This window comes from Anas platyrhynchos, chromosome Z, assembly GCF_047663525.1.
Source record: "Anas platyrhynchos isolate ZD024472 breed Pekin duck chromosome Z, IASCAAS_PekinDuck_T2T, whole genome shotgun sequence".
Classification (NCBI taxonomy): domain Eukaryota; kingdom Metazoa; phylum Chordata; class Aves; order Anseriformes; family Anatidae; genus Anas; species Anas platyrhynchos.
The window spans coordinates 76,403,765-76,429,910 of record NC_092621.1 but is presented as its reverse complement, the minus strand read 5'-3'; the positions used below and the strand labels follow the sequence as shown (position 1 = coordinate 76,429,910).

At 41.7% G+C, this 26,146-nt stretch overlaps 1 protein-coding gene across 1 annotated transcript in view; it reads left to right on the top strand.

Moving 5' to 3' along the window:
• GRIN3A (glutamate ionotropic receptor NMDA type subunit 3A) overlaps positions 1-26,146 on the top strand; it is a 73,426-nt gene that overhangs the window by 6,590 nt on the left and 40,690 nt on the right. Inside the window, exon 2 of the mRNA XM_038170310.2 lies at positions 24,485-25,089. Coding sequence (XP_038026238.1) covers positions 24,485-25,089 — 605 coding nt within the window. The remainder of the gene's footprint in view (positions 1-24,484; positions 25,090-26,146) is intronic.

Here is a 26,146-nt window from a genome sequence, read left to right as displayed (position 1 = left end):
CTGAACTTTCAGTACTATTTCCAACCCCCGTTTTAGAATAAAGCCCCTCAGAAACCCACTGAATTTGCCATCCTACCATTGGGTTTTTAAAATAGGGATATCTTGCAGCTTACAGTATTTTAGCATGGCATAAGATAAATGTATACAGAACTTTGAGTTGCAAGATTATCTCATTTTGTCAGCTGTTTTGTTGCTTATGGAGGAGCAGTATAATGAGTTGGAAATGTGTTTACAAATATATTAGTTTAAGACTTGAAGTTCTTTGTAATACTAGAAGCTTATTTAGTATTCCTTATCACCTAAATTGCTGTGAAATATTTCAGCAGCCTTCTTAAACTCACCTAAATGTCTTAAACACCGATGGTAGTGTAAAGGTGTTCTTATTTTCTAGTGTTCGTAGTTTGTAACACAAGTTGTGAGGCTTGGTTTGGTCAACCACCAATCATAACATTATTCACTATCAATAATTTTCTGTACGCTTATCTTTTCTTTTTCCTGGCAATTATTATTTGAGGAAATGTTAGTCATGCCTCAGTTTGCATATCTGCTTATTTCTGAGTTGAAGGCAACATGCTGATTTGAGACACTAGAAACTGGATAGCACAGCATTGTTTGAAATACATGCTCCAGAGATTCTCTGTTCGAGTGGCTTCAGCTCAGCCATGAGCAAAATGTCTCAAATACAGCAAAGGTTGACTATCCGGATTCAGAATGTGCACCATGTCTGTAATTATTTAGGGTATCTGACTCTGTGAATCTTTTGATAAAATTATGTCAATGATCACTTTGTTCTTGAAGTGCATCTAGTTCTGTCAAGCTTTATCAAATCATGTAGTCAACTTCATATGCTATGTTGCAGTTTCAGTTATATCAATTCCATTCGAAAAGGGGGATTAAGTGTTAACAATTTGGGGGTTAAGTGTTACAATTTGGAAAGGAGGTGGAGGAAAGATGATCCTCTTAGCTGAATACTGTACCAGTAGACATTTATTATATAAACTAAAAGAAAATACGCTGAATTCATACAAAAAATCAGAAGCAAAGGTACCTGCCTTGTAGCCTGATGTACATTTGTCTGTTAGTCCCCTTCCTTGCTGTACTCATCATATGATAGTAGATTTTGGAGAAAATATACAAGCATGTTAGTAACAAGATTTTATCATTCCTCATCCTGTGCAGCTTTTCTGATTAAAAAAAAAAAAAAAAAAAAAAAAAAAAATGGATTCAATAACATCCATGATGTTTTCTTTTGTGTTTTTGCTCTTCTGGGTATTTGCAAAATTATGTCTTCCTCATTGTATAGCCTAGAAGAGGTCTTTTATAATATACTGGACAAACACATGTTGATGATGAGTGAAAAAACTATGGCAGGGTTTAATCATTAATTATTATTTTACTGAATGACAGCCATTGTCAGAAGAAACACCAAACTTAGTGGTATTCACTAAGTAAAAATTGGCTGAGATAGTAGATACTAGTAGATACTATATGAACACAGAAGTACGGCAGCAAACAGACAAATATAAGTTAGGGTGTTCAGTATAATTTCCCTTGAGAATTTGTCCAAAAAAGTGTGAGCACCTCATATTTCCACTAAAATACGTAGCAGATCTAAGTAACCTGTGGAAATTAGCAAATAGCCAAGTATCTTGTCCTGCTGTATGTTATTCAATTTGATGCTCACAATTAAATTCAAAGACCACTTATAAACATTCTTATCTAGGGTATGTTTAATGGGTTGCTTATTATTTAAACAAAGGAAATATCGAAAGCTCATCAAATAAAATGTGTGTTCCATTCATTTTCTGCGCGGCTTTCCTTGCAATTTTTTGTATGTGAAAGAAATCAAGGCATATCACAGCTAGAATTTATATACTTGTGATTAACAGAAAACTGGAAAAAGCGTAGTTTTTTTCCACATTCCATATCTGTCTTTCCAAGAAGAATCATGTTTCTGTAGATGTGAGTGAAGAGCTTTCAAAGAGGGGAAGGATCGTGTTTTCCATTCAGTTGAACAAAAGGGCCCCCCGAATCTTGCTGCCATTCCAGTACTTGCAGAGTTTATTTTGAATAGCTAAAAGGAGACACAGAAAAGAGAGGGAAGAAAACAAGAAATCACAGTGAGAAAACTATAGGCATAAGTGTAAGTGACACAGGGGGAGATAAGGAGAAAATAAACTGAATTGAGAAACAAAGGAGGAGATGCCCGTCCGTGGCTCTTAAATTCTGTTCCTCCAGAAGCAGAAAAGCAGGAGAACTGAGTTTTACATGAAATCACTGTACCAGGCGCTGGGGTCACCAAGCAGAGATCAAAGCATCTCTCCCATGTCAGGGCTGACTTGGCAGGGCTGCCGTGCTCCCTGGTTAGGAACTGTTGCCTCCAATGTGTAATTCTTCCCAAACAAGTCACACAGACCTCCCAGGGGACTGCTGAGCCAACAGCTTTGCCACGTGGGGGTCTGACATCTTCTGGTCCAGCATGTCACATTGCCATGAGACAGAGCAAGCTCGTGCCAACACATGTAGCATCAGATCAGTAGGTACCTACACAGGACTTGCTAATACATGGGAGCAAGTCCAGACACAGCAGCTGTGGGATGGCATCATTGGACGTCAGTGGCTGTTCTTTACATCTGATCTGGCCCTGATGGGCTGCCTGTTTCTGCAGGTATCCCATGGATCAGCCAGGCTGGTTCTCACCACCATGGGGAGAGGATGTGCAGATGGTGGAAGTAACAGCAGAACTGGGAGAGGGATTTAAGCTCGAGTAGGCAGCAATGATAGATGATTCATTTATTAAGGGAGTCACACTCGAGCAAAGCCATTTGTGCAAGGGACTCCTCGGCAGTGTGACTAACAAGTCCACAATCTGGCCCTGAGTGCTTCGCAGCTGTCACATCAAGCTCCGAACGTTACTTCTGGCAATTATTGACAAGTATGCCAAGAGCTGCCAAGACTGAGAAGGGACTTGGCAGCAGGGCACACCACAAACTGCAGCAAAACACAGCATTACCTGCCACTGGTGGAGGGCACTGGAACCAGATGTTTGCACACAGATGGCCTTGGGTGTGGTTTTGGCTTGCACATAGGATATATGTAGCCCGCAGGTGTACGCAGAGGGCCTGTGAATACCTCTGTCCCCATGCGCAGCCACTCCATCCATACCTGTAGGGTGTGTGTGCAGGCCCAGCGAGCAAGGAGATGGTGCTGAGTCCCTTGGCTGCACGCGGCTGCTTGGCACCCCCCTTGCAATGAGCTGCAGAGCTAGAAGAGCCCTCTGGAGCTGATGGGAAGGTTTCCCCTTGGCACCCAGAGGGAAAGATCTGCTCGTCAGTGTTCTGGCTAATTAACTTTTATCAGAAGTGCTTCGGTCACCTGAATCTGCCCACCTACAGATGGGGAGGTGGACAGGAAGGGAGAAAGAGTGATCATGAGCACAGGTGCACCCTCCACTGCCACTAAAGCACAGCAAATGGAGAAATTACTGCAATCATTTGATTGTTGCTGTTATAGAGGAGAAATCAAATGTCAGGAAATTCAGAAACAGGCACCATTTTCCTTTTCTTGCTACAATATTTTTATTACTTTTTTTTTTACCAGCTTTCATCTGTGATGATAGCTTTCAAAGCCTATTTTACAATGTAGAAAGTATTTGAAATGCATTATAAAAATCTATGGATATGCTGCACAGGCAGATTTTAAACTCTTAGCATTTCCCTAACGGCGTGCTATTCCACTTTCAGCTTTTTTAAGAGTGTGAAGGAAACGATTGCCCATGCTGTTCATCAGACATTTTACTAGGCTTTCTAACTTAAGACAGAGTTAAAAGACGAGACAGATCTTTGAGCAAAAACCGAGGTTTTAAAAATGAAGCTTTGCACTTGATCCAAGGAAAGAACTATTAGGCATTGCAATTAATAGCCAAAAAGAGCAGCTGTATTATGCATCGGGCTCTCACAACGTTGCTACTGATAAAGCAGTTACATTACACTCATCTTAATAGCGTACTCACTCAAACCAGCTTAAAAAAGAACTTTTTTAAAAAGAACTTTTTTTTTTTTTCAAATCAGATGAAAAGTCAATATTCACATTTTGATAATTTTCTGGTGCTATTTTGGATGAAAGCATAATTATTTATCACTTTCTCAGCTTGTAAGGCTCATTCATATATATATCAGTTAAACAGCTCTTATGAGGGGAACAGTTGTTTCTAAGAATTTACTGTACTCGACATAAGCATCAGAACATGGGAAAAATAGATCTGGACATAACTTGGAGCTGATAGCTGCCCTCTGTAGAGTGTACTGGAGCTGTTCTAGCTAACAGCATGGGGCTTTGCTCCTGCATTAGAAGGAGGGCAACAAGGTGAAACAGAGTGACTTGTCTGGGCTTCCTCAGCTTAAATTGCATGTGATAGGTGCTGAAATGTAGAGCTCTGATGGGACAAATACATGCCCAGTAACAGCCTTGAGGGAAACAGAAGTAAGCAGTTAAAGCAAAACACATCGGTGCTTTTGGTTTCAGCTTTGGGACATGAAAGCTTTAAATGTTATGGCTGTGATAGCCAGACAGGATTTTCCAAGGGCTTTTTTGAGTACAAAACGAAGCAGGGCTGTGAAGCAAGGTTCTGCGCCTCTCGTCGCTCCTTCCTCCTCACTCATCCATAAGCACGCAGCTGGCACTGGTGACACTTGGTGATGCTGGCTGGGGTGCCTCGACCCCAGAAGAAAGTGTTGTGCCCAAGGGAATTTGGTGCCCTAAGATCCCCACATTCCCCCTTGTTCCCAGTTTGGCAAAACCAGTTACACTGCCTGTTGTGGCAGGCCAGCAATCTACAGCTGTTGCAAGCCACCCAGAGGGGCAGCTCCTGCCAAACTCATGCTGACATCAATAAAATTGCTGCAGAGCTTCAAATACCTCATTTATGTTTTTCATGAGGCAGGGGATGCTAAGCTGTGCAGAAGACTTGGTAGAGTGGAGCTCAGGTGCTGCTTGAGTCTGAAGGGCACAGAGAGGTTGGGAGGAGCAGTATTCCCCTTGCTGGCTTCCAGGCGTGCTCGAGGTGTGAGTAGATGTGTCTGATCAGTGCAGCTGGCAGGCTCAGCTCAACTGGATGTTTTTCTTGGAGTGAAAAATAGGGAGGCGGTGATCAAAGATGGCATCAGTGTTAATTTCCCAGAGATTCTGGAGAGAAAAAAAAAAACCACCTATTAATCACATCTTTGAAAGTTCTTATAAAATGTATTATTATAGAAACATGTTGGATAGACAGGTGTGGTTAACAATACCCTTGTGGCCTCTGATGGAGAATCCTGCATCAGCAGTCAGCCCCGGGAAGGCAAAATGATCATTATCCAGTCACCCTTATGATTATCTTTTTGTACGTATGAATTATTTACATAGTACAGGGTAACAAGTGTACACTTGTTAATGAAAACCTGCTTTCTTCATTGTTAGACTCGTAAGATCTCTTCAGAGCACGTAGTTCTTCTAACTATTTATTTCACATTCATCATTCCACATTTGGTTTAATGTTATCTTTCATTGTATAAATAGAAAATCCTCCAGCGCAGAATACTCGTGGGAAAGGATTCCTTCATACTGAGATCTTTTTTTGAGAGAGAGAGATGGGTGAGTGGTCTGTTTTGAATATTGATCCCAGAATCCCCAGGAACTCTCAACTTTTATTCAGCTACTCCATTTTGTACCTTCTCTTCCATTTTCATTGTGCCTTCCTTCTTTCATCCTTTCTTCATCTTACCCACTGGTCTTTGTTCTGAGGTCCTGTCTTCGACTGTAGGGTAATACAGATCCTAAATTAACAGAGACTTGACTCCAGAAAAAGACCGCAATGCTCTATTGTGATACAAATGATCAGCAACATAAATTGCTCATCACTCACTGTTCATCACATTTTCTGAAGAGCACCAAAAATAAGACACTTATTTATAAATAGCTCAGCCTGCTAGTTTCCAGTGAAACTGAATTTCGTATCTTCCCACCATTTTGACAGTGCATATAAATATGTAACATGTAGTTATGTGAAAGTTAGCTGTTCCACGATGTCCTCTGTGGGCATTCACAACCCATACAGGTTCACAGCAAAAGAATAAATTGCAAATTGAGACCTGTGGTGGGATGCGGCATACCACATGATTAACATAAGAAAGATTCCTTGCTTAGAGAACAGGAGCTTGTTGCCCAGATCATACTGCTCTTCTATTCCTCCCCAGAAGTGTACTTTAAGAGGAAAATGAAGTGAGAACTCACAGTGAATAATACATCTGATAATTGCTGACAATTTTTCTGCATGAAAAACACCTGAAATTTCTGGAACAAGCATGAACGACTAGGGCTAACTGCAACCTGGAGCTTCTAAAAATTTATGTAAAAACTTTCCTGGCTTTGAATTGGGACCAGTTTGAGATATGGTTTTGGTTGCTTGGCTAAGCCATGTGGTATTTTTTTTCTCTTTCAATCTCATGAACATGAGAATTGGAGACATACATGGAAGCTGAAACTTGCGAATACTGCAAGCATACACTTCTGTTGTTCATTTTCTACAAACATTTGTTCTAGTGTAATTGGATTACTTAAATGTTCAGGAAAGCAAATGTTGAGTATGAGAACAGCTGAAATGAATAATTTCATTCATTTGAGTATATATGTGTTGTTTCTGATGCATTTGGCATCATTAACAAAATATATATATATATATATATATATTCAGACTTCCTGTTCTTTTAAGCATGGTATGGCTTTGCTGTGGATGAGGAACTGGTCTAACAGATCCATGGCTTGCTACTGTGATATTTAAACTATATTCACACGTGAGCTTAACACTGCTATCAACTTTAACCTTTAATTCTACCTGACTTGTTTCTACTTGAACTTATTCTCACCAGAGATTACATTCCCTTCACTTAAAATTCTATAGAAAGCCATTTGCTGAGTAAGATCAAGGATAATTCAGACAATGCATCTTTTTCTGGACCCTACTTATTCCAGCATTATAAGAGCAAATGCATGTCTTCCGAGAGCTATACAAAATTATTGCAATCTTATTAGAGAATAACAAGCAGCAAAATGGCTTCTTATTGTTGTTAAGAGGGAGAGAAATGAGAATTCAATCTGACCATTGAACAGAGGACTCAAATGGAGATTTCGGTCTTCTCCAAAGGAGACTTAAAAATCTATAGGAAAATACAATGGACTAAGGACAGGAGTAGTTACTGGTCTGCCCGTCTGGGACCAGAGAGGGTCGGCTGAACTTCCTTGCTTTGTCAGGAGTCTCCTCTGGGAGCTGAGTAGTTGTGCAGGGCCATCCAAATCAGCAGTAGTCAGTTGCCTGCCTGCAAATGGAGCACCTAATCTGCATGTGCCTTTGGCCCCAGCCTCACATAAACCATGACACTGTCTCTGCTGTGGCATCCTTCCTTCTGAGGAGTGTGAGCAGTACGGGGAGGAAGAAACAGCCAGCCCCGAGAGCAGGCACATCCAGCACTGTGTCAGGAGTGAGCAGTGCTTCTCATTGCACAGAGTGGGACAGGAAAAGACCAGCATTGCTCATGGGGGGACAAGCTCTGTTTCCTTCGCCAGGAGCACAGAGGGTGCTGTTCCTATAACCTTCACGCCACCTTGCACAGTGCCCCCCACCGCTGGCTTAGCAGTCTGGAGGTGTTTACAGAATCTCCTGTCGGTTTAAGAATGGTCTCTAAACAAACATTGTTTACCTTGCTTTCGTTTCAGGAAAAGAGCTCCAAAGCAAACCTTTAACTGAAGATGGTGCTTTGTGTGAGTGTCTCTCTCTCCCGGTGTTCTCACAGCTGGCTGGCCGTTTCGCTTGGATTTATTAATAATACATCCTGGTGTTCTGTGTGGTACCACCAAGGGTTTTAAGCAGGGAATTTTGCAGAATATTTCAGTTCCCTTGCTCAAAGTGCAGCCTCTATGTCGATGCAAAATATCAAAATTCAGAGCTTATATTTTTTTCACCTTCTGTAGCTCCATTCCAGGTCACTGAAATGTGTAGAAGCATAATTATTCCTTTGAAAAACTGACCAAAACTTGCATTCAAGTGCTAGGGTCACAAAAACAGAGAGAGAATCTGACATGGGGAAAGGGAAGGAAAAAATATGTTCCAATTTCTCCAGGAAATACACTGTTTCAGTGATTTTTATTATAGGTTCTCTCCCCCTGAAGCACCATCATTTCCTGCAGAGAGCACGCAGTTTTGATCGTATGTTCTTGTCAAACCCGTAAGAGCAGTGCTCTGTCATCCCTTCCTTTCAGGTTGTCTGGGGTAATTAGGTACTCCTCTACAGCACTTGCAGTTGTTTGGGGACTTAAAAAGACTCACTGAGCCAAAAAGCACCAACATGGATTCCTGGTCCCCAGGTGCGGTTCACCAGGCTGCACAGAGCCATCGTGGATTATTTGCATGGAGATGAACGGACACGAGTGTCTCGCTGAGATTAGTGAGACATGACGCTTTAGTGTTTTATCACAACTGCTTATCCATGTCAAAATCCCAGGGTGTGCTTCATTTTCACTGGTTCTTATCGTCTCCTTTAGGAGGATACAATCACCCACTCAAGAAGCAGAAATAGTGCATGACTAACTATGTCACGGAACAAATGATTAGCACTAAGTAGTTTGTGCTAGCTGTTTGCAAACAATCCACGTGCCGACAATTACACTGAAGCAATTTTGTGAATACCTAACTCCATGCATTTTGCATAACTCAAGATGGGTTCCCAGATCGTTTGCCTCCTGTAACTTTTGCCTCATTTGCTAAATTCGCAAACTCTGGCAGCGCAAGGCTGGACCGTAATGCTGTCCATGGCGCTGCGCTGGCAAGGGTGGTGGGAGGGATTGTGGCTCCAACAGGAGAGGTGCCGCTCACGATGAGCCGCAGCTGCAGTGTCCTGAGAGTTTGCAAGCCATCAAGTGCAGGGGAGGGCAGCCTCACGCAGGCGGATCCACAAATACAGACGTTGTGTTTCCAGATTTGCAGTTATGCAAACCAGGATGTTGATTTGCCCCAGCTGTACCCAGCCCACACGCAGAGATCCCCGTCTGGCTGCTGGCATGCGCTTGTTGCGTTCATTATAGCAGGAGATGAGGGCCTGCATATCACCCACCTGCTGACATCACAGCGAAAGAGCTGATATAATGAGTGCCTAGCCTTGATGCAAGACTTTTTTAGAGCTGAGCAGTGAGGGTGAAGGTGTCTTGTGTGTCAGTAGGCAGCTCAGTGCTGACAGGAGTTTATTGATTCCTTTGGTGCAGAGTATTTGAGAGTGTTTTGTTTCATGGAAATGTGTAGCCCTCCTGGATCCTAAAGCACAAAGCTCTTAAAAAATAAATTAAATACCCAATGTACTTGGGTAATAGGTGCTTCTCAGTGAGTGGAACGGTTTTCAGCTGTCACAGGGTTGTACAAACCTCACATAACCTCAAGGAGGAGATGCATTATTTTGTAGGAGAGGGATGTTGAGGTAGTGGAGATATAAAGGAGTTACAGCAGAGAAGGTCAAGTCAGTATAGAAGAGAAAACTAGATTTGTAAAGACCTTTCCCCTCATTCCCACACTGCAAAGTGTTCTGCCTATCAATAATATCCAGCCTGCTAAATGGCTGCTGTTAGTTTCATTACCTTCTCATAAATGAAGCCAACCCCAGTAACCTGCCACACCATTTTTTTCCTTTTCCCCCTCAAGGAACATAAAGTAGCAGTACAAACAAGTTTTTGCATAAATAGGATGTCCATCTTTGCTTACAGTTCCATCACAATGCTCTGCCCAGTTGGTCCTTACTGCTTTTTTTTCTGTAAGAGTAAAAAGTATATTGAATTTCTTCTCCATCACCACAGGTTTTCCTAGTAAGAGCAGTACACTGAATTATTGTTATCAATATGCTATTAAGTTTTTTGTTAACAAGGGAAGATCTGGTATTTCTTTGGCATTGTACGTGTTTCCTTTTTTTTTTTTCTTCCCCCCCCCCCCCCCCCCCCCTCGACTCTGTGCAGTGTAATAGCATGCATTTGGGTGGATATGCCAAAGGAAGGGGGAAGCTGCAGGTGACTCCATCTCCATGAGACTTCCAAGGGGGAAGAGCCTAGCCCTCACTCCGGGGGCAGCTGTGGCGTTCTGCTACACTAGCAGAAAGGGACCTACAGGACAAAACTGATGAGCTTATTCTGATGGCATAATGCTGGAGCCAACTGTGCTTGCCATGGGCAGAGCCGTACTAAAAGAGACTTGGCCAGTGCCAACATCTTGTGATCAGTGCTCGCTGCTGTCAAGTGATGGTGGCAGACAGCAGTACAAGTCCTCAGTACAGCCAGATGGTCCTGTCAAGCATGGTGTGTTGTTTTTCCCAATGTGTGTGGTCATATATTTATCTTCAGTCTGTGCCCACTATCACATGCATAAAAATGGGTACCTTGCTTCAAGTCTTGAAAGCATCAATTGCCATTGCTTCTCTGAGTCCAGACTCAGTGGCCAGTGCAAGGTATCATTCATATTTTACAGTGACTTACAATCTCCATGCCATCACTTTATCATTGGTCTGAATGTCCATGTTAGGTGCAAGCTAAAAGAAAACATGGTAGCTGTAATCAATGCAAATATTTGTGCACAGAAGAGAGAATGGTGTGCACAGTAGAGAGATGATTGTACTGTATATTTTCTGTCAAGTGTTTAAATGAGAACAGTAGACTGAGTCACACCAAAAAAAAGCTCTAAATGTCCGCCTGATGGTCTTGCACTTTATACATCAAGGGCTGAAGCAGTCACGGGGTGTGACTTTAGATGTATTCTCCTAACCCCCACCACAGTACGTAAACCCTGTCTATTACCTTAAGGTCTGGCTTCTTCATTGTGTACATGAGACTCTGTTGGAACACAATGGATTATTAGTAACTTGTTTACCCACTTAGAACTAATGAAGAAACTGCAGAATACTAAGGCTTGCAGGCATCAGGTCCCAGTGAGGCAAGCATCATTGGGTCAATAAAAAAGAGACCAGCACACTGTGAGTAGTGTAATGGTGCAAATGTCCAAATTATTTAACAGTAACCCATAAAATAAATGGATGCTTGTTACTGCACATATTGTTTTATCTATGGAGGCAGCTGTGTTTAGCACAGGAATTAATAGGAGTTTTGAGCCCTAGATTCTGCTTCTGGCAAAATCTTGGTATATCCTCTAAGACATGAAACTTAATGTCTTGTTCTTTTTTTTTTTTCTTTTTATTCTTTTTCCCCTTGGATCCTTCCCTGTGCAAAGGGACATGAAATATTTATCCTTCTGTAAGCTGTAGGACTTCTAGGGCAGCAAGCCACTCCACAAAGGTGTCTGCGCCCCGCCATACTCACTCACACACTGCACCACGGCAGGGCCTGTCCCGCAGCAGAGCGTTTGCTCACCAAGGGAGCATGAGGCAGGGCAGCGGTTTCAGACTAGATTGCCCAGTTTCTGTATTCAACACCCAGCCAGGGCCCATGTCTCCTGCTCCTCCTGCTCTCCCTCTGGGCTTGGTAGCAGCGCGCCGTGCAGCCTGGCTCACGCTCGTGTGGGTGGCTGCAAAGTGCGTGGTTGGAAGCTCAAACGCTTCTGCCTTTGGTGGAGGGGGAGCTCCGGATCACAGGATCACGCCTTACATCTCTGCTGCATGCCCAAGAGAGAGATCAGCAGTGTGTGACGAAACTTCCAAATGGTGTTAACAGTTGTCTTGAGGTTTTGTTGGTGGTGGGTTTTGTTGCTGCTTGTTGCTGTTTATGACAGTTAATCCAGGATTGGGAAGGAAAAACAGGGAGCAGCGACTGGAAATTGAAAGTGGATGTAAGCCACTAGGCTTTGCGGCATTTCCAAAAGTCGCACGTTCGTCTCCTATTGAAGGCTCGTAAATCTGCAGCCTGCGAGCTAACAAGCATCCCGCCTCCTGGTTTATTCATTTTATCCTCCTGAAGTAATTGCCGGCGCTGGCGGGCGCATTGCCCTCCGCTGCTGCTGGCTGTCCCCTGCCCAGGAGGGCAGCCTCCATGGAGTGGGACAAGGCCTCCATGGGGAACTGAGGCCTCTGGGTGGCCTCTGGGAGAGCCTCTGGGTGGCCTCCAGGCAGCCCCCAGGCAGGCCTCGGCTGCCATCTAACAGGAGCCCGGCCCCAGGTGCCCCCCTCAGCCTCAGCCCCACTGGGAGGCCACAGCCCCAGGGCACCCAGGGGGAAATACCCTGAGAAGGGAGGAAGGCCCCAGGGCTGCCCGTTTGGAAAATAAATGTAAAAATCTGCAGTATTTGTTTTTAAAAGAGATGCTCGATTGGGAGCTTCCTCCTCCTCACGCCTTTCCCCTAAGAGGCAATTATAACTCGTTGTGATTTCCCAGCTTTCTAATTAAATCCTTGGTGTATTAAGTAGGAAACCTCAAGCAGAGACATTTAAACACTGTTCCTGATTTTTAACCAAGCAAGTACACACAGAATTCACCTTAGAGCCATGATTTAAATGTCTAGCCTCAGAAGGATGAACTACTAACTTAATCTGCCCTGGCCTCATTGAACAGAGTTAAGAGATCAGTCTTTGCAAGCTTAATTCCCAGCTTTCTTTCATACAAAAAAATCAATATAGAGTAAAATGCACCTGTGGGTGAAATTAATCCCGTGCGACATGCACAGAACAAGGCCCAGCAAACAAGGATTCAGTGATGAGCTGGTCCTGGCTTTCTGAGGAGCAGGACACAGATCAGTATTCATTTCTCCCACTGTAATTTGCCATATAGAGCTATCATTTTGGTAACTGCATTCTCACTCCAGCACTCAGGGACATCTGGAGATGTGGATGCTAACTTGGCTAGTCACTGTGCTCAAGGAGCAGCACCCAGCGTCCTGCATCACTTCGTGGTATGGCCTCAGGAAGAACAGGAAAGGCATTTTGGTTGAATTGCCACCTCCTTCCCCGTTTGTCCCCAGGATCAAATGGCCTAGTTTCACTCTGCTGGGCTGCAAACACCGGATGGCACTGCACAGACTGTTGGCAGGCACATAGTCATTTGTAAAAATAACGAGACACGGGACAGAGCTTCTGCAAGTACAGGGAATGCAAATGCACTGGGCGAGTTGAAGACACTTTTAAGCCAGTCTGGAATTGGACCAGTGGGTGAAAAAAGTGCTCCAGATTTTGTTCCTTGCTGCAGGTGTTAGTGGTGAATAAAATCTAATTGGATGAAGTGCTGCGTGGGTACAGAAGCATATAACTAGAAGGACAATAGCAGCTTTTATAGAACAGGATCAAACTTCTTTTACTTTCGTAAACTGAATCAGCCTGTTCTGTACTCACTTCACATTCTACATTTTCTCCTGGATTCATTTCTTTTTGTTTGGACAGAGTTTTGCTCACGTCTAAAAAGTTAGGTCTAATTGAAAGTGTACTCATAGCCTCTAGTGCTTGTGAAAAAGCAGCATTTTCTAGTGATGGACTGCAACAGGTCCATCATGCTGATGGCAAGGTAGGAGCTGTTGTAACAGAGCCAGGATGGTAATGCCATTGCAAAAGCTCTTTATACAGAGGAGCTCAGTAGGGTTGACTTGCCAAGGAGGCTGGTGGAGAACAATGCTTGGCAATGTGCATTGTAATTACAGCTTAGGTTGCCAAATTCTCTGTAACGCTTTGCATTGTATTAATAGTAGTCCTCAAGAGTGAGGCATCAGAGCAAACACCACATGCAATTAGTATGAGCTATGGAAATACGTTCAATATGCAAAGCCAAGAATTCAGTGTTAGTCTAATTAATGTCCTAGCAGTCTAATCAAAGTAGTATTACTGGTCACACAGCAATGATACTAACACTTACAGACAAATTATCCAAATATTACAGCTCATGCTCAGCAACAACATCATTGGAATTATCATGCACACACTTCTGGTATCTCTTTTCTCAGATGTTAGGCTCACCTTTCCATGCATCTCTGGGATCCAAGGTCAATATCACAGATCTCCTTTAGGGAGTCAGAGCAAGTGTCTTAGGGGTGGTTTAATTGGTTTAATGGAAAATAGCGTATGTCCAGCAGTCTCTGAAGGTAGGAGTATTATGTTGATCGTTGGAGTTTGTTTGTCCCCTGAGTTTACTTTTGATCATTTCTGTATGTTTGCTAATGCTGTCTGCATATCTGCCGTACTTAGTTGACAATTTCACATTCATTTGCATTTCCATCTTATATATGCATTTATGGTATATGGGACATAAAACATGTTGGATACTTATTCTTTGCTCACCCTAAAACCATTTTTTCTCAGCTCGCAAAGTTGCAGTCTCTTATTGAATGGTAACTGACCATTGGTGAGTGGTGATTTTTAGTTCTGGCACCTCTTGTGCCATCCTGTGCTTTCGGTGTCAAGACTTGCGCTGTCATCCTGTGGTAATACTTACGTGGGTCCTTGATACAAGCACTCCTGTGTTTTTTGTTTATTTTTTTTTCCAGTGGCCTTTCAGCCGTGATTTCTTGATAAGTCAACTAACATTTTATTACTGCAGCCAGATGACACCTACCTGACTCCTTTATCTAAGGTTGTTAGTAATCACTCTAAAAGACAGTAATAGTAAGAAGAGCTCTTCCATTCAAAGGTGCACATGGAGTGCTCTGGTAGCTACCTAAAACATTACCTTCAAGCTAAGACAGAATTGCTTTACAGCAACAGAGACTTCTGTTGCACCTCAGATGTTAGGAGGGCCAGGATGGAGCAGGCAGATCTGCAACTTTGCAACCCCAAAGTGCTTACATTGCCCTCTCCCATGTGCTGCAATGGTTTTGGGTCTACTACTGGATGCACTGCAGCTTTCCCTGTTCACTACCAGAGACCTGCTATTCTGTTCACTACCAGAGACCAACTATTCCAGCTGCACCCTGAGAGCAGGATCTGGTGGTGAGATACTTAGGTCGCCCTTGCCCTCCATGCAGCCCCACTAGATCCAGCAAGACCTCTGCAGTTAGAGGTTTGCTCCAGTGTCACTTTAACAGAGAGACATTTTGACTGATCATAGAATCATAGAATGACTCAAGTTTGAAGGGACCTTAAAGATCACCCCGTTCCAACCCCACTGCAGTGGGCAGGGATGCCACCCACTAGATCAGGTGGCTGAGGGCCTCTTCTAGCCTGGTCTTAAGCACCTCCAGGGATGGGGCATCCACAGCTTCCCTGGGCAACAACATATGGCCAGGGTGTGAAAAGCACCAGTCTGTGATTGCATCACTCAGCTGAGGAGCACATGGACACCCTTAGACAGTCTGCTGAAGAGCTATGAGATGATTGAATGTCACATCATGTACTTTTAAAGGAAGAATTAAATTCTCCTAAGTGTTGTTTTCCAACCATCCATGCTTGCAGTGGCGTTCACATGAACCCCCAAAAGATACACTTCTGTGTAACTGTCCCTGTACTTTGCATCCTTTGCAAACATGGAAGGACTTGTGATTGGTCTTCTTGTGTGTAGCATAAACGCCAGATGAGAAATCCTGCTCCTGGGCATAACGGTCTAGGTGAGGTCAGCTGTAAGAAAATGTCTTGCTGGAAAATGGCATTGTAAAGGAAGCCTGAGGCAGAGCTAGCAAAGATCTTATTGTGCCTGATGGTATGTGCGCACTTTGGTGCAACAACCTGATTCTGTAACGGTGTTGAGCTTCTAGAATATAATGCCGCACAGTAACAAATTGTCTGTTTTGGCTAATACATGCATTTAATATCACCTGGCATCTTTTATACAATTGTTTACAAGGGTTTTGCAGACACCAACTACAAATCACACCTTCCCACAAAAAGGAGGATTCCTCATGTAACTGTTGATATAAGAAAAGAACAAATAATTATTTACAAATGTCATGAATTAATGGCTGGGTTAAGAGGAGGTAGTAATAACTTGGATTCCCTACAGTGTATTATTTAAAAGCAAGAAAATACCTCATCTCACCCTTTTATATCTCCCATTTGCAGTACGATAGCAGAGCCAGAGCCACTCACAGACAAGGTCCTGGCCAACTCTTTCTCCCATACAAAGCAAACCACAGAGTTTCTCCAGAGCATTGTATTGGCATTTTAATGATGCAGAAAAGCCTGTTATGGAGAATTAATGCGACTCCCCCAATCTATTTGTATTAGAAATCATCTGTCTTCTAACTGTAAAGAGACATTTTAGGGAAGGAAAAACTATTTTGGGTCTTAGCACCTGCATGAAATATTCTTTGTTGAACTTCATGGGTTTTTCAAATTTTTCTTTTTTTTTTTTTTTCCCCTGGAGCAAAGAACACCTTGAAGTTTTTGAAGTAATATTACTTATGATAATTTATATAGTGGCTATGAAGATAAATGATGGGCCTTACTTTCCAAGAACAGATGAATGTTCATATTTTATACTGCCTGTTTGACCTTGTAGAGGTATATATTAGGATTAGATTGGAGTATTTGTATGTAGCCATTAGAGATGCTAAGCAACCCAAAGTCATGACTGTCTGGTCTAAGTAGAGAAATCATTCTAAGGACGAACTAAGTCAAGCCTTAAATTAATCTAACTGTTGTGGGTTAGTGTGTTGTTTCTTGTTAAATCAACAGTCGTTGCCTTGTTAGGATTTGCTGATAAGCGTTGCCTGGACAGATGCCAGGATTTTTTTGCTGCAAGAATCAGAACAACGTTCGTTAGTTTAAGCAGGCTTTTCTCTCTCAGAAACTTTGAAACTGTTTGTAAAAAATAGCCTCTAATTTTGGGATCTACCGTGTTTCAAATGATGCTATATATGATGAGGTGTATATGTGAAGGCAGAATATATGCAAAACACGAAAAAAGAGGAATTAGTAAAGTAATCCTCCTCTTCTTGGGCCAACACGGGAGAAATTCATTTGCTTGATAGAGGCTTGTTCTTAAACTGATGAATAGTCCTAATCATCTGTGTATAGGATTTTCTTCCCTAGAGAACCAAAAGATGGGACTGTGCTGCTGTTTAAATAGCAGAAGACACTGGTGTTTTTAATCATACTGATGCTGCTTAAGTAGATGTTTAAGTGTTTTTCTGGATGAAGGCCTAGAAGCTGAATCTAATGGTTAGTGATGTCTGTGACAAGCCTTTGGGGGCTTAGCTGGGACTGGAAGAAAGCCTGGAAGCAGCATTACACCAGAGCCCAGCCCCCTGTGCTCTTCACAGAGGAGCAGTGGATGTGTGCCTGCCCTGTGCACCACTCCTGGCTCTGCAGGAGCTGCTCTGGAGGGGAAGGAAATAACTGCCCTGAGGCTGAGCTCTGGTGGGAGACCTTCCTTCCCCCTCTGGAAAACGCTGCAGCTGAACAGAAGAATGGATTTTGAGGAAAAAGTCTGGATGTTGCACATGTGATTGTGAGAACCTGCAGATGTGACTGACTTTTGGGCCATAGTCTCCACCTCGGGCAGAACAGGTTTCTTACTGCCCTGACTTCGCGGCACAGCAGTGGACTTGCTGGAGCACACCTTTCCTCTCTCCCCAGTGCTACAAATCCAGATGCACAGAGGATGAATGCACAACCAGGGCCATCCCAACAAGAAATCAAGACTTGTTTGTGTGCAAAGGTCTGTGGTCTCCCATTAATCCTTGGAGCGCTCTTGACCCTTCAGCACAAGCACAGCATTTGACACCAAGGACACACTGAGCTCTTTAGGCTAATGACTGAGGCAGGGGAATTAATTTTCTTTGCGTGGAAGATATGGAGAGCTTTAAGCTTCCCTTCTCAATGGTTGTGGAGTGATTCCATCAGTGACACTGGTGAAGGTAGAGGAAGTGTTCCCACCCTCCTGACTCCCCACCACTCTTCCAAGTGGACCATGCAGAAGTGGTGCAGTGGGCAGCTCAGTGTCTGGTTGGGCAGGTTGGCAGGACCTCAGCATCTAGAGTGCTTCCTGCACCCTGCCAACACAAAATCCTCTGTGAAACATTGCAGTTTCAGCAGAAAGGTGGATATCAAAGGAAAAACGTATATATATTGCATAGCATCTTTCATTATGGCATGAAAGGAAAAGTAATAGGTCATCACTTAGCCCCTAGGGAACTGGGTTTTAAGCCTAAACTTTATAACTTCAACTGTGGAATAAAGATCTCCCTGGGTTTTGAGGCTGCAGTATCAGTTTGTTCACTGCTGCCATTTAGCTCTGTTTGTAAAGCTGAGAGTCCCCACTGTTGCACTGAAAGCCCGAAAGCTTTTTTCTTCCTTTCACAGAGCTCTCTCTGATGTAATTATATATCCTCTCGTCTCTTTTTTGTTTCTTATCATAAGTAAATATTTTAGTACTGTCTTTGCCCCTGAGAATCAGTGGGGAATCATATTTTCAGTGTATTACTTACTTTTATACAGTTGGCGAAAAATGTTCGCATACATGCTTTTAGCTTTGCTAATGAATCTATCATAATGTCAAATAAAATGTTACTGTGACCATGCCTAATTAGCATTACAGTTTTGGTTGAAGAGATAAATGGTCAGATTCTTCAGGGTACAGTCTAGCTCCAGGCATTAGTTGTGTTCACAAGATTTGCAATGGCTCAGAACAGTTCTGTAGACCACTGAAACAGAGCCTTGGAAAATAATGCATTTATGAAATGCAAATCATGTTTCAGTTATTAAATGAACCTACTATCTCAGGTATCTCAGGCAACGAAACTAAAAACTGTTCTGGTTGTGATACAGAAAGCAAATAAGTAGCTACTGTCTCTTTTGATGTAGGAAAGTGAAACACATCAGACCATGTAAAGCTTTATATTCTATGAGTAGGTTGGTCCAAAGCCCACTGAAAGTCATAGAAAGGCGGTTGGTATCTGATCCAAAGGCGATTAGTCAGAAATTAAGTATTCTAGGCCTGTTCCTTACCCAGTAAAAACTGAAGTCAAGTTCATCATGGCTGGTTTATAAAATAGAAACTAATGATGTGCAGCAAGAAATTAAGTCTTCATAAACATAGAAAATGTTTTTGCTAGCGAGGTTATGCAAATGCAAATACATTATTAAAATAAATCACAATTAAAATTATTCAAATGAGTTTTAATTGTCTGTGTAATTTAGAGAAAAACTGATGCAAGCCATAACCTTTAATGACAGCTTAAAGTCAAATTTAAGCAAAGCAATTGATTTTCTATACAAAATTTCATTGACAGTTTGACTGAAGTAGTCAAACTTTAATAATTTCCAAAGTCAAGTAATAAAGGTGTCTGCCTAAGAACTTTGATAGTGATGGATGGGCATAGTTCAATACATTGATATTATCTCATAAATCTTCTATTTCAGAAGTACAAAGTTATACACATCTAAACTATCATTTAAGTTGTCAAAACCCTTTGCAATGAAACCAAGTGGTTTCCGGGATTAGTACTGAATCACTGAATAAACAATTTTTGGAAGGTCTTCAATAAAAAGCAATAATAGTTTATTTTTTTTGAACAATGAATTAACAAAAGTACATAAAAGAATTAAGAACACTACCATATCAAAAATCTGTATCCTTACATCCTGATTTTGTGTAATTTTTTTTCAGGCCTCATATGTTCAATTGTATCCTACAAATGAAAAATAAACCTTTCAAAATAATATTAAAAGGGTGTTAATTCCATACATCTCTGTATAAACCAGTAAAATCAACCAGCAGCCTTCAAGAAGTGGCCAGAGAGGTTCTCGTCTGAGCTGTGAACTAGCATTGCTGACTGAGTTTCCCTGTGCTGAATCCCAATACAAAACAGACATCAACCTCTGTTACGACAAAATTGCCTCTTCCTTCCCAAAGTCTACAGGGGCATTTGAATGGTGGGCTGATGATTGGCTGAAGGTTAAGCAGAAGATAGATACCTACTAGATGAATGTTATGCATATCATTGTATCAGAATGACATGCAGATGACACCAAGCTAGGTGCGTGTGTCAATCTGCTCGAGGGTAGGAAGGCTCTGCAGGAGGATCCGGATAGGCTGCACCGATGGGCTGAGGCCAACTGCATGAAGTTCAACAAGGCCAAGTGCCGGGTCCTCCACCTGGGGCGCAATAACCCCAAGCAGAGCTCCAGGCTGGGAGATGAGTGGTTGGAGAGCTGCCAGGCAGAGAAGGACCTGGGAGTGATGGTGGACAGTCGGCTGAATATGAGCCAGCAGTGTGCTCAGGTGGCCAAGAAGGCCAACGGCATCCTGGCTTGTATCAGAAACAGTGTGACCAGCAGGGCTAGGGAGGTGATCGTCCCCCTGTACTCGGCTCTGGTGAGGCCGCACCTCGAGTACTGTGTTCAGTGTTGGGCCCCTCGCTACAAGAAGGGCATCGAGGTGCTCGAGCGAGCCCAGAGAAGGGCGACGAAGCTGGTGAGGGGCCTGGAGAACAAGTCCTACGAGGAGCGGCTGAGGGAGCTGGGCTTGTTCAGCCTGGAGAAGAGGAGGCTCAGGGGCGACCTTATCACTCTCTACAGATACCTCAAAGGAGGCTGTAGCGAGGTGGGGGTTGGCCTGTTCTCCCACGTGCCTGGTGACAGGACGAGGGGGAATGGGCTTATGTTGCACCAGGGGAGTTTTAGGTTGGATGTTAGGAAGAACTTCTTTACTGAAAGGGTTGTTAGGCACTGGAACAGGCTGCCCAGGGAGGTGGTGGAGTCACCATTCCTGGAAGTCTTTAAAAGACGTTTAGATGTAGAGCTTAGGGATATGGTTTAGTGGGGACTGTTAGCGTTAGGTCAGAGGTTGGACTCGATGCTCTTGAGGTCTCTTCCAACCTAGAAATTCTGTGATTCTGTGAGAAGAGTTCTGACAATGAATTTGCAGTCAGTTCCCTTCAAACCATCTGGTCCCTGTACATTTAATGAAGCAAAGAGAGATAGTATGTTTGGTAGGGCTAAAAGTTGAAGAAGAATGTTAACAAGGAATTTAGCAATTAATAAATCATTGTGATGAGTGCTTATATAGATGTACCTATTGCCTTTAGAAAATCCCAACTGAAACATGGATGGTTTAACATCAAGAACTAGTTTTTAAAGCACGTTCGGCCTAAAACAGGTTAACCTAAAAACAGGTTAATCTCTATTCAATGAAGAAGTAGTGTCTCAATACAGAAACAGTCTATTAGACTACCTTGGCACACCTAACTTTTCTGCATATAAGAAAGGGACCAGCATGAAAGCTCTTCAGGTCTAAATCTGTAGCTGCCTTACTAGGTAGTGAGTCCTTCTCATACCTGAGACTACCCACAGGTCTGATGAAAACTGTCATCATCTGCACAGCTGAGTAAAATTAAATCCAGTTTTCCAGCCCCAGAGGAGACTCCCATTCTCTGGGCTATGTGTGCTTGGTACTATGTTTGCTGTAGATGCAGTGTGATGCCCACTGACCCTAAGGTGTAATTTGTACCTTTTGTATGTCTTTTCCATATGTCTTTCAAAGTGTTTTAATACAAGAAGAAATGTGCTATGGACAAGGAGAAGTCTTACACAGTGTGAAACCTAGTGCATAAGCACTGGGCTTACTGTGGTGAAGATAGGCCTTCAAAGATCTGAACCTGCTGGGTAAGATGGAGCGCCATTTATCATGCAGTCTTACCCATACTGCCAACTGCGAGTGATCCCCAATATGCGTTGCAACCCACAGTGCCAGTGCGTGGCATCAGAGCTAATTGCCATGGCCCAAAACAAGACCAGGAACAAAGTAAGCAGGGCAAATGCTCATGTGTGTTTCGTAGGCTGGCTTTATTCGGCAGTATGGACACAGACACTCTTGCTAAATTCTGTCAATCATCAGTACAGGGCTGTTTTTCTGCATCCATTAGATTTTTTCCTTTTATACCTGCATCTGTATTATAATAGCTATAAACTATGCTTGGGATGATAGGATTCTGAATACACCAGAGAAATTTGATCTGACTAGTACAGGTATAGTCAGGTTGTGTGCTGTCTGTGTTCTGTTAAAGTGTTCTACTTATATAGCATAACTCCTTTCTTAACTAACAAATTAACCATGCCAATAGAGTTGCGCAGTTTTCTTGGTTGAAATCAGATAATTTTGTAAAAAATATTCATACTTTTACTTGATGTTGGGCAGAGAGGACACAAGGAAAACTCCTTCTATTCCCTTCTATTTCAAGTGAGAAACAAATTAGAGTTAATTTGCTATATGATCTCATAACCTTAGCAAAAAAAAATCTTAATTGAGTTTTCACAGACTAATTTATTCAAATCAGCTTCCCAAATCCAGATACTATGCACAAAGCTTTTTTTTTTTCTTTTTTTTTTTTTTCTGAATTAATCATGTGTTTTAATTAAAAAGCAATGTTTTGCAGGATAGAACTCAAAGAGTCTGCACAGTTTAGCTTCTTGTGCATTCAGTAACTTGTCCTTTATCAAAGAATTAATCCTCTTGCATCTTATTGGCAGTACATGATGTGCATTGATAGTGGACAGTAATCTATTTAATTAGCTTATTCATGTGTCTGTGTAAAAACAGGCCACAAATACCAAAACCAAGACATAACAAAAGAGCTGAGTGCATCTTCAATTACAGTATTCTCTCTATCAAGCTTTGAATTTAAATTATCTGCTCTGGAAAACACATGATGTATTCACATAGCTACAAATTAACACAGTGAAAGCTTGTTGCTTATAAATGCTGTTTAGCTCTTCAGTTTGTTGTTTTCTTGTCTGTTTGTTTTTCTCATTCACCTCTTGCATCTATATCAGAGAGCCACGATTTTATTTCAGTAAATTTTGAGTTATTCCTAATGACATTTCTAAGATCCAACCAAACTAGAGTCTGTAATGATAAAATTCTGTCAAAATCAAAATGACAGCATTTTATACTAGCTTTGAACAGAGTAAAGGTCTGATCCCACTTATACATAATACATGTTGACTTCTTAAAATGTAAGATAATGAAGAACAGACCTGAAGTGTGTTTAATAACTTCAGAATGGATAGAAAGATGATAAAATGCAGGAACCAGTGTAGGGTAGCATATGATTTGAGGGACCATGAATACTGACAAATGTTTAAACACAGCACAGATCAACACCACAACAAAGATCTCACAAGCAAATCAAATACTGAAGCTGATTTCATAACTCACTTTTTTGTTGTTTGTTTCTTGAACAGTCCCATGGCTGAAATCAAATGCCAAAGTAAGTTGGAATAACTTTTTAGTAAAGCTACACTATGGACTGTCAAGTTCTCAGCTGAAACCAAGCAATGTAACACGTATATGCTAGCTGAAGGCCTGATGGAAGCATTTTGGTAAAGGAGAAAATCATTTCATGCCCGAAATTGTTTGGGTCCCTTCATTTATTCTTGCTTATTAAATCTTCAGGTAAAATTTAACTTTATTTTGGGGTTCTGGAAAGGGGAAGAGTTAAGAGTAAGGGGAAAAGTGTTCATGGATGAACCTCACGTCCTTTTGCTCGTCTCTTTTCGTGGAAGAAATACAGCTAAAAGCAATGATGTTGGGAAAAGTAAGTGGCTAAGTACCGTGGTATTATCAACAATACAGAAAAAAAATGGTATGGAAGGTTTATTTATCTAATATTTTCCAGCTCAGAAATCATGGAGCCTGAATGTCTTAGCCTCTTGTGCATTCAATAACGTGTCCTTTACCAAAGAATCAATCTTCTCATGTTTTATTGGTAGTACATGATGTGCATTGATTGTAGGCTATGATCTGTTTAATTAGCTTACTCACATGTCTGTGTTGAAAAAGTCCCCAAATAACAAAAATAAGAAAGAGATAACTAAAAGAACAGAGTTTTTCTTTATTTTTCCTTAACTCCATCTGTCTTTAAGTTAACTCCATCCCAGCCAGACCCAGTGCAACTTTTTAACAAAGCACTTGGCAACATCCATTAAATTAAAATATTAACACCATGTCTGAATGCAAACAATAAGGGCATACCTTCTCATATGTACAGTCAGGAGACTATGGAATTCATCAACTGAGAATGCCAAGAAATCCAAAAGTACAAATGTATTTAAAGACATGCAAATTATTGATTGGAAGAAATACAAATTCTAGGTTGGATATTAGGAGAAATTTATTTACTGAAAGGATTGCATGGCATTGGAATGGTCTGTCTCGGGAAACGGTTCAATCACCTTCCCTGGAGGTCTTCAAGAAACGTGTAGACTTAGAACTTATTAGCATGGTTTAGTGATGAACTTTAGTACTAACCTAAAGGTTAGACTAGATGGTCTTAGAGGTCTTTTCCAACCTGAATGATTCTATGAAATTATGGGAAACTTACTCTTTGGTGGTTATTGAAGTTGACTTAAACTTCAGGAAGCCAAGGAATCCATGAAGACCATTTAAGCTTGGGCTGGTCTAAGTTTCCGTGTTTCTGACACCATTACCTTGATCAACAGGTGATTACTTTGAACAACATGAATGAATATGTGATCTTCATATAAAAGTAAAGAAAACACATTAACTTTGGTTCCAGCATATTTCTAATCAGTATCTTTCATATTTTTGACTACAGAATCCCCTTCACCTGCAAATGAGTTTAGAAAACTCACTGAGTTCTGATGCTGATGTCACTTTCTCAATCCTTGCAATGAACAACTGGTACAATTTCAGCTTGATGGTATGCCAGGAGGAGTGGAACATCACAGATTTTCTCTTCCTCACACAACAGAGCTCCAAGTTCCACCTGGGATCCATTATAAACATCACAGCAAATCTCACTTCAGCCAGTGACCTTCTGAACTACCTACAGTTTTATCTGGAGAGCATTAAAGAAACAACGTCTACTATGGTGATGTTTGGATGCGACATGGAAAAAACAAGGAGAATTTTTGAAATAACTACCCAGTTTGGTGTGATGCCTCCAGAACTTCACTGGATTATTGGGGATTCACAGAATGTAGAAGAACTGAGGACAGAAGGTTTGCCACTTGGTCTCATTGCTCATGGCAAGACAACACAATCAGTCTTTGAGCATTACGTCCAGGATGCAATGGAGCTGGTAGCAAGAGCTGTAGCAGCAGCCACCATGATTCAGCCTGAACTAGCTCTTATTCCAAGTACAATGAATTGCATGGACACAGATGAAAAAAATATCACTTCAGGGCAGTACTTATCAAAGTAAGTTTTTTTTTTCTTTTCTTTTCTTTTTTATAGCTAGCATTTGCGGTATAAAATAAAATCTTAATTTTCTCTCCTCTTCCCACCATTCTCCATGTCTTGGCCATAATGCTACCCTCCCTAATATGCACATTTGTTTCAGTTTTTCTTCCTACTTCATTACTGCTGGAGAAATAAACTTAAACTTAGCCACAGAGGAGATGAAGCTAGTTGTGGATGAAAACCCTGTTCCGTGGCAGTAGAGATAGCATAGTAATTGTAGGATAGGTTACAGACTAAACTCCAAAAGTATCTTGTAATTATGCCTATGTGAGGGGCAAGTCAGGACTATTGTCAAATTCCCTCAGGTTTTGAGATACCTGAGAGAATACAAAACACAGTAAGAATATTTGGGCTACCAAAGTAATCACAGAATATAGAAGCATATGTTTGCTTTCAGGCACTTGGTAGGATGCTTCCATGTGAAAGAAACAAAACAAAACAAAACAAAACAAACAACAACAACAAAAAACCCTTGACCATGTCATAGGACACTGATGCAGACCAAACCCTCTGTTGCTTGGTACAGGAGGCTTCTCATTCAGCTTGTAAAACTAGTCCTGTAGACTACTGCGCATCAGTGCACTGAAGTTATTTCCAAATCCACCTGGGGATTCATGTCTACAAATATTTTGGATTTGAACATAAGGAAAAATGCATGGTTCCTTTTAAAAACAAACAGAACAGTCCTTGCTAAGTATGTGAATTCATCACCTGTTTTACATCCAGTGACTGTTGCATATTTTTCCACCATTACACCTGGTTTTCAGTCTACAGATTTTAATAGATGGGGTTAGGATAAGAATTCTTGAAGCTTTTGTTATTTTTGCAACTTTTTTTTTTGAAATGCTATCTGAGATGTGTCTTCACGATGAAGTGTTAACAGCACTGCTCAAAACACAACCACTTGAGATGTTAACAGTTCCTTAGTCAGCCCTCATCCATAACATAAGGGACAAAAAAAAATGATTCTGAATAGTGAAATAAGTCTCGAGAGTAATATTGCCCATCTTTGTAA